At 36.4% G+C, this 16,925-nt stretch overlaps 2 protein-coding genes and 1 pseudogene across 3 annotated transcripts; 2 read left to right on the top strand and 1 right to left on the bottom strand.

Annotated features, from left to right (window-relative positions):
* The window catches only part of LOC107586710 (ribosomal protein S6 kinase alpha-3-like), a 48,854-nt pseudogene extending 41,813 nt beyond the window's left edge, over window positions 1–7,041 (top strand).
* Window positions 7,042–10,632: 3,591 nt separating this feature from the next.
* LOC107586776 (histone-lysine N-methyltransferase PRDM9-like) lies at window positions 10,633–11,743 on the bottom strand. Its single transcript, XM_016274296.1, has one exon. The coding sequence runs from the start codon at window positions 11,741–11,743 to the stop codon at window positions 10,694–10,696; it is 1,050 nt and encodes a 349-aa protein (XP_016129782.1). The 3' UTR covers window positions 10,633–10,693.
* A 768-nt stretch (window positions 11,744–12,511) lies between these two features.
* Window positions 12,512–16,241, top strand: eif1axb (eukaryotic translation initiation factor 1A X-linked b). Of its 2 annotated transcripts, XR_001609389.1 has the most exons (8): window positions 12,512–12,691; window positions 13,241–13,324; window positions 13,450–13,553; window positions 13,873–13,923; window positions 14,521–14,602; window positions 14,731–14,822; window positions 14,971–15,281; window positions 15,590–16,241. XR_001609389.1 is itself a non-coding variant. In XM_016274170.1 (7 exons), exons 1-7 carry the CDS (start codon window positions 12,676–12,678, stop codon window positions 14,974–14,976), a joined length of 435 nt encoding a protein of 144 aa, XP_016129656.1. In that variant the 5' UTR covers window positions 12,512–12,675; the 3' UTR covers window positions 14,977–15,291. The 2 variants fall into 2 exon arrangements, 1 of the variants encoding a protein (XP_016129656.1); XM_016274170.1 differs by lacking the exon at window positions 15,590–16,241 and having other exon boundaries at window positions 14,971–15,291.
* The last annotated feature ends 684 nt before the right edge of the window (window positions 16,242–16,925 follow it).

The following is a 16,925-nucleotide window of genomic DNA, read 5'->3' as shown; positions in this document are numbered from 1 at the left end:
ATAAATACAATAGCATAAATATATATATATATATATATATATATATATATATATATATTTTATCTTTTGGATTTTATTTCAGTTAACAAAAACTATTTTGAGTAGTTTTAGTTGCAGTTGTGTAACACTGATGTTGCCATACTAAAATTGTGTTTGTGTGTGTCTTCAGATTTTGGACTCAGTAAGGAGTCGATCGATCACGAAAATAAAGCATACTCTTTCTGCGGGACAGTAGAGTATATGGCTCCAGAGGTGGTGAACAGAAGAGGACACACTTATAGCGCTGACTGGTGGTCTTACGGTGTACTCATGGTGAGGGAGCGCCACTTCCTGTTTATATTCTTGTTTATTTTAGCATTTTGTATATGTTCCCATTAAAGGTGATCTCAGTCATTTGTTTTCTCATTAAAAATTTGAGGGAACCCCACTTCCTGTTTTTTCTCCTTTTTTTTTTTGTTTTTTTTTTTTTTTTTACTTTTTAACTTTTTGTAATTTGCTTTTTTCATTAACTTTATTTTAACTTTTTTTTTTTTTTTTTTTTTTTTTTTTTTTTTTTACATTTTATGCATTTTATTTTGTTATTCATTTTTATTAATAAGTTAATTATGTTATTAATACATTTAAATGATTTAGTTATTTTAAAATACATTTAGGAAATAACAACTAATATAAAATTCTTTTAAAAAATCTTGAACACTATCTAAACTGGGCTGGCGCAATCTGGAATAGTGTTCCATTAGACAGTTAACAATGACTGAGTGCACTTTTATTCATATAAAATCACACTTCAGAGAAACAACTTGTTTTGTTCTCTATCCTCAGTTTGAAATGCTGACTGGAACGCTGCCTTTCCAAGGCAAGGACCGCAAGGAAACCATGACTATGATTCTAAAGTGAGTGTGACGGCCTCATCCTTCCGCTATCCCAGCAGAGACTCCACTCACACTATAATCTAAACACAGTCATCCACTCTGAGTGGGAAGAGCCAGCGGAATTGGTCTGTGTAACATCTGGATGCGAAGTGCTGTAGCGATAAGGATAAGCCCTTGGTTTAGCCGACAGTGCTGTTTAGCTTAAAGACTAAGCACTAAACCATCAGTAAACACGCAACCACACAAAACATACGTCACGTCATAATGTGGCCTGCTGAAGAGTGAATAACGGTCCGGCGTGACACTAGCACTGCTGTGGTGGATAATGAAAATCAAAGGTCTGCGTACAGTTTTACGACTTTGATAAACTGTAGTAATGTGGTTTTAGTAGAATGACTGCAGACATTTAGAGAAGGCGAGATGAGAGTTTGTCAATTACAGTGTTCATCTGAGGCTTCTGCAGAGGACTGATAAGAACCGACAATTGCCACTGATGTGAATACACAAAGTATTAGCTGTGGAAGTGACATCAGTGCAGATGAGAGTGACTGACTTTGTCTTTTTCCTCTGTTCTATGTTATCTGGCTATCTAATACACATTACAGCTCATTCTGGTTAAAAAAAACTGCTCACTTAGAGAGGAACTGATTTTCTGGCCGACATGACATGTTTGGCATGTAAAGGCTGAAAAATTATGTAGAAAAGACACTTAATTGGATAACAGAGCATTAGAATAACAATATGTTCTTCAATCTGATTGGTAAACGACTGGCACTTACAATTGGACTGATAAGAACCGACAATTGCCACTGATGTGAATACACAAAGTATTAGCTGTGGAAGTGACATCAGTGCAGATGAGAGTGACTGACTTTGTCTTTTTCCTCTGTTCTATGTTATCTGGCTATCTAATACACATTACAGCTCATTCTGGTTAAAAAAAAACTGCTCACTTAGAGAGGAACTGATTTTCTGGCCGACATGACATGTTTGGCATGTAAAGGCTGAAAAATTATGTAGAAAAGACACTTAATTGGATAACAGAGCATTAGAATAACAATATGTTCTTCAATCTGATTGGTAAACGACTGGCACTTACAATTGTGTATCTTAATAATAAAGGGATGATCTTTCATTTGCTGACTATTTGAACTCTGGCTTGATTCTTGATATGATTTTTTTGTTTGTTTGTTTGTTTTTTGCTTTTTTGTAGGGCGAAGCTTGGAATGCCTCCGTTTCGCTTTCACAACGAAACACAGCATCACACACGGCGGGCTAGAGTGAGCAGAGGCCGGGGGCTAAAGTGAGTGGAGGCGGGCGGGCTTGCGGCAACCACATGTGATGACCCCGGGCGGGCGGGCTTGCGGCAACCACATGTGACGACCCCGGGCTGGACTCCGCTTCGTCCACGGGGAAAGCCAATCCGGCGGTCCACAGGGGGAAGTTGATGTATTTCCTAAGCAACCAGCAGGCTTGCGGCAACCACATGTGACGACCCCGGGCTGGACTCCGCTTCGTCCACGGTGAAAGCCAATCCGGCGATCCACAGTGTGAAGTTGATGTATTTCCTCAGCGACCAGCATGGATCAGCTCCAGGCATGATGAAGCGGATATCGTTCTCTTTTGGAAGGCCAAACAAAGCAGTTTAGTTTTCACAACAAAACACACGGCGCCTTCATGACATGGCGGTGGCGGCAACAACAATACTACAGCGAGAATAAAAGTTACGCCTTCTTTCTTTGCATGAACATTTGGGCGGCGTTATGCACATCTTCCCACATAGTGATGTAGCCATGTGGGGGCGTGTTAGAACGAGCCATTTTAGGTAGGTGTGGTTGACTCTTAACTTTTATAAAGAATATCTCTTTGGATTTGAGACTTTAGTCTTTGCAACTTTACAGATCTTTTTTATGCACCAAGAGCTTGTAACACTCCAAAGAGAAAGGAAAAATTGAAATCGCATCATATGACCCCTTTAAAAGGATAATACTGACCCCAACCTTTTAAATAGCAGTGTATTAGACTGACTGGATGGTCATTTCTGTAGAGTAAGTTATGCATATTTGATTTTAACTTGACTGTGGTCATCTGCAGGTGCTGGTCCAGACGGAGTTGAAGAGATAAAGAGACACCCATTTTATGCTACCATTGACTGGAATGTGAGTCTTTACAGAAAATTTTGACACTCTATTAATATAAGGTGGTTTTAATGTTTTATCGTGTCTTGTTTGTCTAAGAAATTATTTAGAAGAGAGATTCACCCACCCTTCAAACCAGCCTCTGGCAGACCAGACGACACATTCTACTTTGACCCAGAATTTACAGCAAAAACTCCCAAAGGTACATCAGCTTATTATAACAGACTATGTCTGACCCTAGATCAGGTAGACTGTGTTTGCCATCTGTCTTTAATCCCCTCTCAGACAAAAACACGAAAACCTATTTATTTAAATGCTGCTAGACCTTTTGAAATCTGTCGGATTATTTGATGGTGTATTTAATGACTTGATCAAAACCACTGTGTGTTTTCTGCTAGACTCTCCAGGTGTACCCCCTAGTGCCAATGCCAATCAACTCTTCAGAGGTTTCAGTTTTGTGGCCATCAGCTCAGAAGAAGAGTCTCAACCCTTGCAGAGCAACAGTGTGAGCTCTATAGTTCAGGTATACACGCAGTTAAGCCTCTTTCCACGTAGTATATGCTGTAATGACTGTTTTTAACGTCTAGCTATGAGTCAGATTTTATGTCAGCATTACATCTGGTTGTTTTTACTCTGTAACAGCTCCACAGAAGTGTGTCTCAGTTCAATGACGCATATGAGATGAAGGAGGATATCGGGGTTGGCTCGTATTCCATCTGCAGACGCTGCATACAGAAAAGCACAGGAATGGAGTATGCAGTGAAGGTGAGAAGCGAGTCATATTAAACCAACTGGTTGCTTTCATTGAGGCAGTAAGTCACCATCCAGAACACTTTAGCAAATTAATAGCAAACAAAAATCATTTAAAAACTAAATGTTATTTATATGTAGCAGTCATTATTGGATATTTAACTGTGCCTATTCATTTCCCATTTATATTTAGATTAAAAATAAAACACTAAAAACTAAAATCAATCATTTTAATTGTAAATGTAGGACTCGTAACATAACATAAATGTATCAAAAAGGAATGCTCATAAATGATAATATAGTAATAACAATTATTAAACAGAAAAAAATAAATATATTTTAAAATGACATATTAAATTAAACTTTAAATTAGCATTAAATGTTATTTTTAAATTTTTATATATTGACATTTTTCTTTTTTAATAATAAAAAACACTACTAATTTATTAACTTTGTTAAATTGTAATATTTAGCATATAACAATGAATATCCATTTTTTATAGTGGGCATTATTATAATACAGAAATTCACTTGTAGCAATTAAAACAACTCGTTTTATGGTTTTATTTTCAATTTATTATTAATTATTTAAATTCTAGACAGCATTCATTTTTAAACTATTTTTGTCCTTTTGAAAGACAATTTAATACTGTTTTTTTATACAATGACTTTCTTGGACATTGTAATATATCTCTCTATATTTTTCTTGTTTAGATAATCAATAAAGCTAAACGGGATCCAACGGAGGAGGTGGAAATTCTGTTGCGCTATGGACAGCATCCAAATATAATCACCTTGAAAGACGTGAGTGTTTAAAACAAGGATGCAGTCTTTTTATTTTCATCCATAAGGTTGAAAGACAATAGTCTGTGGCGGCAGACTCTGAGCTTTGTCTCAGTGGCTAAACACATTTCTATTAAGGTAATGTCTTGTTCTTTTCAAAGAGCATTGATGTGTTTACCTAAAACCGATTCTGCTCTGACATTTCCGGAATGAGAGAGTAGTGTAATGAGTTTCTGCTCTTATAGTCTTTCCTGCAAATTACTCCAAGCAGGTTATCCATCATTCATATTCATTTAGCAGTGTATTAGTATTATTGTTTCCTTACATTATAAATGCATCTGCTTCAAGTGCTCCTTAAACACGGCATTGATTGCCTTCAAACACAAAATTTGTTTTGCTGCAGATGTAAACATGTTTTTTGTATGAACAATTGACAACGTGTTATGTATTGCAGAATTGGTTTCTATAGCATTTAATGAAAAGCGATGTTAGTAATAAAATAGAAGAGATGTTGAATTTAAACTGATTAGCGATGATCGACTAATATAACTGTCACTGTATGCAGGTGTATGACGATGGCCGCTCAGTGTATCTGGTGACAGAACTGCTGAAGGGAGGGGAACTGCTGGATAAGATCCTCAGACAGAAGTTCTTCTCAGAGCGAGAGGCCAGCGCTGTGCTGTACACCATCACAAAGACTGTGGAGTACCTGCACACTCAAGGGGTATGTGACCTCTCTAGAGCTCAAACTATAGTAAGGAACAAAGTAAAATGTGTGCAATACATCAGTGTTTAGGGAGAAAATAGCTGAGGGAATGAAACGTAAAGCCCAGCTGAAGTGCATTAAGATTGTGATCTTGGGAAACAGATTAGGCTTTGTGAGACTGCCGCACCCCTGGTCTTACCACATACTGCTTTATAATGGCTCTGATGCAGATAAAATCAACATTAGAAGCCAAGAGGGTCTCATTCAAGCCGCAATAGATGAAAAAGCCTGTAGTATACACAACCATTCAAGAGTTCTCGAGACGTTTTGAAAAAGTCTCATATGCTCATCAAGGCTGCATTTATTTGATGAAAAATAGTCAAGGCAAGTTTATTTATATAGCACATTTCATACACAATGGTAATTCAAAGTGCTTTACATACAGTAAAACAGTAATATTGTAAAATATGATCACAATGTTTTCTATTTTAATCTGTTTTATAAAATGTAATTTATTCCTGTGATGCAAAGCTGAATTTTCAGCATCATAACTTCATTCTTCAATGTCACACGATCCTTCAGAAATCATTCGAATATGCGGGTTTGACGCTCAAGAAACATTTCTTATTATTAATAATGATGAAAACAGTTGTGCTGTTTAATACTTTTTTTTATGAACAGCATTTACTCGAAATAGAAATCTTTTGTAACCTTATAAATGTCTATACTGTCACTTTTGATCAATTTAATGTGTCCTTGCTAAATTAAAGTATTAATTTATTTTTTAAAAATCATACTGACTCCAAACGTTTGGACGGTAGTGTATATAACTGTATATAATAAAATCAAAATGATTATGTAAAAATGTATAATAACAGTAATAATTTGAATTAGAAATGAAGTGATCATTTAAAATGTATTTATATGGTCCGTGAGCCACCTTGGTTCTAACGTAAGCTTCCTTTCTTCCTCATCAGGTGGTTCACAGGGATCTGAAGCCCAGTAACATCCTTTATGTTGATGAATCTGGGAATCCCGAGTCCATCAGGATCTGTGACTTTGGCTTTGCCAAGCAGCTGAGAGCGGAAAACGGACTGCTGATGACACCCTGTTACACTGCCAACTTTGTGGCCCCAGAGGTACATTTTGCATGTCAGAGGTGGCACACGATTTTGTAAAATAAAAGTAAGTTTCTTAATCAAAAAAAATTATTTTGGTCCCCAGGTGCTGAAGAAACAGGGTTATGATGCTGCCTGTGATATCTGGAGTTTAGGCGTTCTTTTGTACACGATGTTAACTGGGTAAGTAAGTATGTAAACCTAGTACTGACTATAGTTTTGAAAATGTGTTTGTATTCAACTGACACTGGGCTTTTTCTCAGCTTTACTCCATTTGCTAATGGCCCAGAGGACACACCGGAGGAGATTCTAGCTCGAATCGGCAGTGGGAAGTTTTCTCTCACAGGTGGATACTGGAGTTCTGTTTCACTTGAGGCAAAGGTACCCACTTGAGAAGAGCATCTAAATTACACTCTTCAAAAAACATCTCCTTAAAGGCCCACCAGACAAAAAAAATCATTCAAACACCTTGTCTTTTACAGGACTTGGTGTCTAAGATGTTGCATGTAGACCCCCATCAGAGACTAACAGCTGCACAGGTGTTGAAACATCCCTGGATCCTTCACAGAGACCAGCTCCCCAAATACCAGCTGAACAGACAGGACGCCCCCCATCTGGTTAAGGTTTGGTCCTGACCACACATTATGCTTTAGAATAAAACTTAAATATCTAAAAATATTCCCATAAATATTTTACTTTGCTCTTAAACTTATTTTATATTTCAAATGCTCCTAGAATACACAAGGTTCCCAAATTCACAGAATTTTTTTTAAATATCAAGGAATTATTAACAAATGTACTGTATTTTTATAGTATTGTTTTTTAATATTATTAAAAGTATATTTAAATTCTTAATATATGTCATATTTATTACTTCCTTTCTTCCAGTAGATAAGGACTAATTATTATGAATGACTTTGACTTGGAAGAGTGCTGGAAATGTTGCTGTCCATATAGCAAGCTGCTATCCTGTTCTTTCTTTTGTACATGTAGAAAATAAAGTTGGCCATTTTTACAAAAACACTTTATTATGACTGTAAATGTATTTTTTGCACTGTTGTCATTTTTATAGAAAGTGTTCATCGTACAATACATGGGTGAGCCAAAGCACAAAGACAAGCTTTTAATTATGCTGCATGTTAGATTCATATTTGGTGAACTCTGACCTAAATTTGCATAGCACATTTGATGATCTAAATGTCACTTTGACCTTCTGATTCAATGCAAAGAATTCAAATTGCATGGCTGGCTGTGTTGCAGGAAACAATATGTTTTAACACTATATTTATTATTTATAATTCTGGCATTTAATAATTTTGCATGCTTAATTTGCAGTGTGACTGAGCCTTTAGAAACAAAATTGTTAAAAAATATATGGCGTATCCCAGCAAACCTTGTTCTCCAGTCATTTTTGGACAGCGAAAAAGGAGAGACTCTCTCAGCAGATCCATACAAGATTATAAGACGAGTCCAAATGTTTATATGACCACTGCTGGTGTTAGCTTAGCGTTCTTTTTACAAAACGACAATGTGAACGAGGTCCAAAGCACAAAAATGCAGTGGAGGCCTACATGTAAACGGCACAGAATGTCAAAAAGAGAACTCAGGTGAAACGCAATACATTATACAAAAGAAAATAAGCTGGGGCGGAAATGTATACGGCTGTATCGCCTCACCTAATACTTGCTGACCTGTTTATTTGTTCGGATGTAGAGAATTACAGAAATGCTCAAAGATATATGTAGTGACTTTTTAAGTGACTACTTACAGCCTTGACATTTTTATAAATGTGCATGGGCAAGATGCTATATTAGCTAGTAGCTCTGTGGGTTTAATGCCTACAAAAATGGCTGGTAGGGACTACAACAAGTTACTTCCGGGTTCGTGACTTAACAAACCCAGATAACCCCGCCCTTGGGAAAAGACCACAAAGGGGAAGAGGCCATGCTGCGCTGCTTTAGAGAAGAGCAAGAGAAAACTAGAGGTGCACGTAAAAGTCTATTTATATATAAATCAAAATATTCTGTCTTCTAACGATACTAATGGATTCACAAGTTTCAAAATCAATATTCTAAAGCAGCGGTTCTTAATATTGTTCCTCATGTCCCCTGCTCTGCATCTCTCTCTCTCTCATTCAGCTAAGCTCCAACAATGAACTCTTCCATTTATACACTTCACATAGCTATGAGAAGTGTTATACATGGACGCGCATGCAGTTGCCGTACTGTATTAAAGCTTTAATCAGGATAAAACCGTATATTAAAAGCTAACATAAGCAGTAGCATTTATAAATAACAGCATATCTAAAAGTATGAGACAACAAACAAAAAACATTGGCCTTCCATTAAAAGCCATGCTTGCACAGGTTCTGCACGATCCTCTTCAATAAAATCCTCTGCTTCTCAATCGGGCTCAAACTGATAAGCGATATTAAATGGTTAGTTCACCCAAAAAATGAAAATTCTGTCATTAATTACTCACCCTCATGTCGTTTCAAACCCGTAAGACCTTCGTTCATCTTCGGAACACAAATTAAGATATTTTTGATGGAATCTGAGAGCTGTCTATGTCTCCATAGACAGCAACGCAACTGAAATGTTCCCAAGTCAGCTGCGTCACATGGATACACTGTTTCCGTTCAGATCAAATCACAAACAACGTAGGAAACCGATCCGGCGTGACGCAGCTGACACAGAACAGCATACGCTGTTTACATCCAGTGGATATTCTTCAGTGGATAATGGCACCAGGGTGATACGGAGGAGACGAATTGTTGAATTAAGTCGTTATTTTTTTTCTTTTGCGCACAAAAAGTATTGTCGTAGCTTTGTATAATTGCGGATGAACCACTGATGTCACATGGATTATTTTACAGATCTCCTTGCTATGTTTCTGGACTTGGGAACATTTCAGTTGTGTTGCTGTCTATGGGAGGGTCAGACAGCTCAGATTCCATCAAATATATCTTAATTTGTGTTCTGAAGATGAACGAAGGTCTTACAGGTTTGAAACGACATGAGGGTGAGTAATTAATGACAGAATTTTCATTGTTGGGTGAACTATCCCTTTAACGACACCTTTGTTTACAATACAACCGGAGCACATGCCGCTGAGGTGAGGGGCGGGCCGTTTAGACACGCACTAGAGGCGGTTTATCCAATCACAACACACTGGGCTAGCAAACCAATCAGAGCCCACCGCCTATTTCTGAGGGAGGGGCTGCATAAAAGCAGGAAATGATCAGCGCATTTCTCAGAGAAGGGACAGAGCGGTGTGGAATAAAGGTAAATGATGTGAAAAATAATGTTTTGTTTTTTTAAACGAAGCATTAACACATGTTAGACTGCACCCAATAAACACAATCAAGCCTAGAAAAAAAAACTGTGAACCACCCCTTTAAAATGTTTGGGGTAAATTAAAATACTAATATGATGAATATTATTACAAATTATAAACTGTTTTCTGTTTTAAGATATTTTTAAAATGTAATTTATTCCTGTAATGTTAAAACTGAATTTTCAGTCTTCAGTGTCACATGATCCTTCAGAAATCATTCTAATATGCTGATTCGATGCTCAAGAAACATTTCTTATCGTCAGTGTTGAAAACAGTTGAGCTGCCTAATATTTTTGTGGAAATCATGACACATTTTCTAAATGAATAGAAAGTTTAAAAGAACAGCATTTATCAGAAATTGAAACAAATTATAATTGTCTTTACGGTCACATTTGGTCCATATAATGCATCCCATGCTAAATAAAAGTATTAATTTCTAATAAAAAAAAAAAAAAGAGAAACAGAGAGCGAGAGAAACTTACTAATGCCAATCCTTTAAAGTAGTGTATTTATAACTATAAAATGTAGAAAATCTAACCATAAATGCGTCTCTTCGCATCAAGACTACAACAGTCCTAAAGTAATAATCATACATGATATTTTAACACTGTTTTTATGAAAAGCATCTTATAATGTAATATGTCTTTGTAAATATGCACGTAGAATGTCTAAACATGATTAGCAGCTAAACATTATTACTAACACCACAGAGACTTACATTTTCTACATGATAAAAAGATAATCAAATGTACGTACAATATATGGTTACATATTCTGTAAAAAAGAAATACAGAAATCTGCCTACAATATACAATTTTTAGTTTAACTGACCATGTAACTAACATTTAAACAGAATTAGGCCTTTAGGTTTAACCATAAACCTAACTAGTGAAAGAAAAAAAACAAATGAGAGTTTTCACCTTTGGTTAGCCTAAAAAAAAAATATATATATTGTTTAGACGGAGATCTCATTGTGTGCCAAAGCTTTCCTCACTCTTTTTCATGATTAAGTTTCTTTTCCACAACCACATTTTCAGACTCCACACCTTCGACTGTTGATGGATCCACTGAATTCCCAGACAGAACTTCCATCTCATCTTCACTGAGCAGCTCCATCTCAGCTTCTTCCCGCCTCACAGTCACTGGATCCATTCCTTCCTCAGAGCTATTCACACTGACAAGACTTATTTCAGTATCGTTTGGCTGGTTCTCAACAGACTCATCAGGCTGCTGCTCAGAAAGGCTCTTCTGCTCATGGGTGGCCATGTGTGCCGTGTAGCCTCGCTGTGAAAAATAAATTTTGCAGATGTCGCAGTAGAACGGGGTCATCACGTTGTGTTTGTCCATGTGTTTGACGTAGCCGTTGACTCTTAGGAAACCCTTATCACAGGTCTTACACAAGAGTTTCTCTCCAGCATGAGATGATTTGAGATGCTGAATGAGGGAACCTCTGTACTGATAGCTCTTTTCACAGATGGGGCAGATGCATGTGAGTTTGGATGAGTGATGTTTCATGTGAGCAACGAGAGCAACTTTGTAGCCGAAACGTCTGGGACATAAGTGGCATGTGAACGGCATGGTCGACTCCGCATCCTCGTGAACTTTCTGGTGAGCTTTCAAAAAAGCTTGATGGGGGAAGCCCTTTCCACACTGTTGGCACACAAACCTCCCTTCTGGATTCTCCTTAGTGTGTATGACTCGATGGCGCAAAAGGAGACCCATTTTAAGAAACTTCTCCCCACAAATTGAGCAAATATAAAACTTTTCTTTGACTTCAGATTCGGTTTTATTTTTAGCGTGATTAGCCCGTCGATGCTTCATTAGGGTGCGTCTACTACGGAACCTCTGGCCACAAGTTAGACAGTTGATACACTTTCTGGCATGATTTTCTTTAACCCCGAAAATGACAGTCGAGATGCCGTCCTCAGTAACGGCTAGCTCACTCTCTTCATATTTAACACTCTCATCCCGTGAGGAGTTCAGCTCTTGTCCAGTCCATTCCTCCTGTTCACTTCCTGATCCATCGTCACTTCCTACCATCTCAGCTCCAGTCACAGTTCAGTGCTGCCAACCCCCGCCTTCCAAAACTAGTTGGGTTTTTTTTCAAGCGCATCTTTCTTTTCAACTGTATTTTTATCCGTGTTTGCATCTATACTTTTAGCTTTACAGAATATATCTGTACTTTTTCCCTTTTCTTAAAAATGTTTTAGTTCCTCTGAACTATTCAGAAATTAGTTAATATATCATGTTAATTTTATATATCGTATCGTTTTAGATAATAATAAATTGTAGATGTAGCCCACTACTATAAAAATTCATATTCTATCAGCTCCTGAGCTGGTTGCGGTTGTGAATGAAGTTTTGCGCTGTTGAATGAGGCGATCTGCGAACATTAAAAGTATATTAGATTTAGATATAGGTTATAATATTGTCTCTGCATTGATTCAATACTTAGAAAGTACAGGTTTAATATATAGAATATAAAATAAGGAAGTATATAGGAAATATAAAGGTATGAATGTGCAAGATGTATGTATGTGGACAGGTATGGAAGTGGTATAAGAGGAAGTGCAGAGGTAGGTTTATTAATATGAATGTTAGCAGAGATGCTTCTCTTTCTATAGGCTGCATGATGCTGGAGGTGCAAGCTGAGGAGATGAACACGCAGCGCTGCTTGGGCTTCTGGAGAAGGGACTCTGTTGTTTTCCTCATAAACTTTCCTCAAAAAGGAAAATGTTTCTGATCCGAGTCACCAGCAGACAGCAGTAATGCACACTGATAAGTGCGGTACGCCAAAAAAAAAAGAAGAAGAAGAGGCGATCTGCGCATGCGTCGTTTTTGTCAGCTTTTCTCGCTAGCGGCGCTGATCTGCTCACAACCGCACGTTTGAGAAGTAAAATATTTGACATATTGTTATAATTCCCTAACGTTTCTGATCATTATACGAGAGCCTTCGACGTCGTTTAAAGAACATGCCGAAAAATAAAGGTAAGGTGGTATATAAAGATACCCGTGTGAGATGTTAGCATTGATTTAGCACACATGGTAACGTGAGTTATTGCGCGTGATATTGACTGTCGCAGTTTATTGTCAGTGTTTGATGTTTAATTGTGGCAGTTGAATTTGTTTTTGCCTCTGTATTTGATGCATTTTGGTTCATAATATGAAATAAAAGCTCCTATCAGGTAATGTAAGGGATGCGTTTGGCCGCTATGTGTTGTGTTAGGCAGGTAACGTTACTTATGGATACTAGCGGACCTGTTAAACGTATTTTGATCTTTACATACTTATAAATGATTAGGTTTAACTACGAAGCTCATATTTGTAAAGGGGATCGTACATGCTAAAGTTGAGTACACATGAAATTAACAATAGTTTAAGATGTCATTGTAATGGGTAGTCTGTTGAATGTGTGTACTTTGCTCAGTCATTAAGCAACACTTCGTTATTGTCATAGGACTCTGTAGTGTGTTCATAAGATGGCATTTTTCCAAGTGTATGATGGTATCTGAGCGCATTTAATTTCTCTGTATCCAGGAAAAGGAGGAAAGAATCGGCGACGTGGTAAGAATGAGAATGAATCTGAGAAAAGGGAGCTGGTGTTTAAAGAGGATGGACAAGGTGTGTTGTAATACTCTTACCTATAATGAGCGTTCATGATGTAGGGCACTGCCTTCTCTTCAAAACATGATCTGCTTTTAGTTGTATCATTTTTTTCTTTATGAAAAGCTTCTTCTGTCTTCTAGAATATGCTCAGGTCATCAAGATGTTGGGAAATGGGAGATTGGAGGCCATGTGTTTTGATGGAGTCAAGCGGCTTTGTCACATCCGAGGAAAGCTCCGGAAAAAGGTGCACTTTACAGATCAAGTCTGTGAAGCTTCAGACTGAATGCAGATTTAGCATTTCCATCACTTTGTGAATGAGATTGGTCTAAACATTTCTGTCGGTCCACACAGCCAATCAGTCAATATTGTTTGATGAAGCTAACTAATGTAACTCATTTTAGCTATGGAATTTTTGATATGCTGGAAAATTTTAGCAAAGGACAAAATGTTATGAAATGAATTTTTTTTTTTTTTTTTAGCTGTGTCTATATTATCCTTTAACAGGAATAATTACTAAGATGTTTGTCTTACTCAAGGTCTTATGTCTTTTTTCTTTAATTTAGGTGTGGATTAACACATCAGACATTATTCTCATTGGATTAAGGGACTACCAGGTTTGTTAAATATTTCTTAATATATAATTTCATGTAATATTATACATAATATAGCTATAATTAAATATGATTTAATATTTACACACTTTTTGCTATAATAGTTGACTGCCATGTATGTTCAATATTTAATGTAATTATGTATTGTCACATTTTGTTAATTGTATAATTTATGTAGAGATCGCCTTGAAAATAGCCTTGATGCTGGTATGTGTTAAAAAGGGAATAAATAAATATGTATTGTAATACTATTTTAAAAATGTAATAAAAATAGAATTGTTTATACTCACTGGATTAAGGAGTTATCAGGTTTAAATATTTATTTTAATATAATTAATTATATACTAATATAGCTATATACAAATGACATTTATATTTAATTCCTAATACATTTTAATATAATTAAATATAAATGTATTAGGAATTAAATATAAATGTCATTTGTTTGCCTGGAAAGAAATGAGTTGACAGTATTTAAAACCTTTAGTCTTTCAGTTTAAAAATAAGATTCATGCTGCTGATGAATCTACAGTTCTTTTATGCACAGGCTTTTTATTGGCGTGAATATCTGACGTTTTAAATTCTGAAATGTCTTATCAGGATAACAAAGCAGATGTCATTTTGAAGTATAATGCTGATGAGGCTCGGAGTCTAAAAGCCTATGGAGAGCTTCCAGAACACGGTGAGTATATTTATTTTGAAAAACCTGGTTCTTGATGAATGGAGGTTCTTGGCTTACAATATGCTGATCTTTTTGCTGCACTGTAATAAATGCCTTGGCATTAAATTCTTACTGTTGGTGCCTTGCAGCCAAAATCAACGAGACTGATACCTTCGGGCCTGGTGATGACGACGAGATTCAGTTCGATGATATTGGTGATGATGATGAGGACATTGATGATGTTAGTACTAAAACACTCTTATATTCATCTGAAGATTAAGATTAATTTTAAAAACTCAATGTTTTGATTAATTGAAATGGAGACGTGATGTAAGTAGTAAGTGCATCAATCAGGGTTTTGTTCTGACAATACCATGTTCCTTCCCCAGATCTAAGAGGAAAACACTAGGAAGTGAATGTTTCTCAACCCGAAGCGACAACATCCTCACATCCCCCCTGAAGTAGCCCCTCCATCATTATGTACGCGGAGGCTCAAGTTTTAGATTTCTCTGACTAAACACATGACTGCATTGTCACCTTCAATCCATTTTGTTATCTTTTAATGTATTTATATTGATTTCACATCAAGTGGAATTTAGTTACAGTACAGAATCTATGGATTCGCAATAAAAAGATAACCAATTTTATGTTTGGTCTTGCAGTCTGTATCCTAATAGACATGTTTAAAAGCTTTGTAAAGGTGAGTGAAACTCTTTTGGTAAAAGCTGAGCAACCCGAAGCGACAACATCCTCACATCCCCCCTGAAGTAGCCCCTCCATCATTATGTACGCGGAGGCTCAAGTTTTAGATTTCTCTGACTAAACACATGACTGCATTGTCACCTTCAATCCATTTTGTTATCTTTTAATGTATTTATATTGATTTCACATCAAGTGGAATTTAGTTACAGTACAGAATCTATGGATTCGCAAAATAAAAAGATAACCAATTTTATGTTTGGTCTTGCCGTCTGTATCCTAATAGACATGTTTAAAAGCTTTGTAAAGGTGAGTGAAACTCTTTTGGTAAAAGCTGATACCTCTAGAACGCCTCTTGTCTTTTTGAATGTTTTTGAAGTCTCTTATAATTTACTGACCACACAGTGATGCATTGGATGATGCATTTATTCAGAAAGCCTATCTGATTAGCTCTGTTTTAATCTATCGTAATTTTCTTTTGTGTTTTTGTCTACTTCAGATGATAACAATTGAATACTCATCTTGCAGGGCTGCTGAATTTATGAAAGTAACTAACTTGAAGCTCTATGTATTACTTCACAGTTGTTACTCAGAGTTACAACGTAATGGCTTAATACTAAACTACAGAAAACATCAGCAACTGAAATATTTGTAAAATGAAAATGGAAACATTTTTATTTTACTTTCTAAAATGATAGCTCACAAAGCAAATAACCAGAATAAGGAAGTATTTTTGTATGCAAAATGCAAATAGGCTAATCAATGCAAGAATTATGAGAGTTTATTGATTGTGTTCTTGCAGACTGGCCCTTTTGAATGAGCATGGTGGTTGTTGGTTATAACTTGTTAATTTTAGGTGTATTGTTTTGATGAGCTTATGATGGTTGCTTTTTGTCCTCTGCTGCTTTTGATCAGAAGACCTGTGATTTTGAAATAAAATTCAACAACATTCAAAATCCTAGAAATGTGTATTTTAAGCCTTTTTAAATATTAGTCATTGTCCTATTTTTTATTATTTATTATCCACCAGGTTTCTTCATTTTGTTGGAAAACCGTTTTTACCTCCAGTATTTATGAAAAGTACAATCTTGTAATATATTGTCTTTATTGTTGCAGGTGTTTTGGATTGTGGGTATAAAAAATGCGGTATATTTATAGTAAGTGTGTGTCTAGCCAAAGGCTTGAGTGATATTAGTCACTGTGTTTCGCCCCATCACGTGTGTTGCAGTGTGAAAAACCAAGGTAGCCTATAGCACATGCGTCTACATGCTCAGACAGATGTTAACACAGACTTGGAGGACAATACTGTAGTGTGAAAATAGCCCATATGTTCCATAATGTCATATTTGGTTTGTGGTTAAAATTGTCTGTTACTAAAAAATGTAATCACACACTTCTCTAACTGGATGTCTGCACTAGAAATAGTCTTTAGAGGATCTTATTGTTCACATTTTGCATGCATATATCTAGTCCAGACTCCAGACATAATCCAGGCAGATATTTGCATATTTGAGCGGTCTTTACCTCTCAATTATAAGATAATGCCAGATAAATGGCATCCTGTGATCACTAAAGTAGGCTATGGTTATATATTTCCATGCACGTTTAATTAAACGTCTCTAGGGGAAATAAATGTGAGTTTCTG

Source organism: Sinocyclocheilus grahami, unplaced genomic scaffold, assembly GCF_001515645.1.
Source record: "Sinocyclocheilus grahami isolate Dianchi unplaced genomic scaffold, SAMN03320097.WGS_v1.1 scaffold85.1, whole genome shotgun sequence".
In the NCBI taxonomy this organism is placed as follows: Eukaryota; Metazoa; Chordata; class Actinopteri; order Cypriniformes; family Cyprinidae; genus Sinocyclocheilus; species Sinocyclocheilus grahami.
This window is presented reverse-complemented; position numbering and strand designations above follow the sequence as displayed.

Excerpts from the sequence above, each read along its gene's own strand:
- LOC107586776 (XM_016274296.1), bottom strand. The coding sequence starts at position 11,743 with ATGGTAGGAAGTGACGATGGATCAGGAAGTGAACAGGAGGAATGGACT.
- eif1axb (XM_016274170.1), top strand. Across the intron at positions 13,554-13,872 it reads GAGGAAAGCTCCGGAAAAAG|GTGTGGATTAACACATCAGA; the intron begins GTGCACTTTACA and ends TCTTTAATTTAG. Across the intron at positions 13,924-14,520 it reads TTGGATTAAGGGACTACCAG|GATAACAAAGCAGATGTCAT; the intron begins GTTTGTTAAATA and ends ATGTCTTATCAG.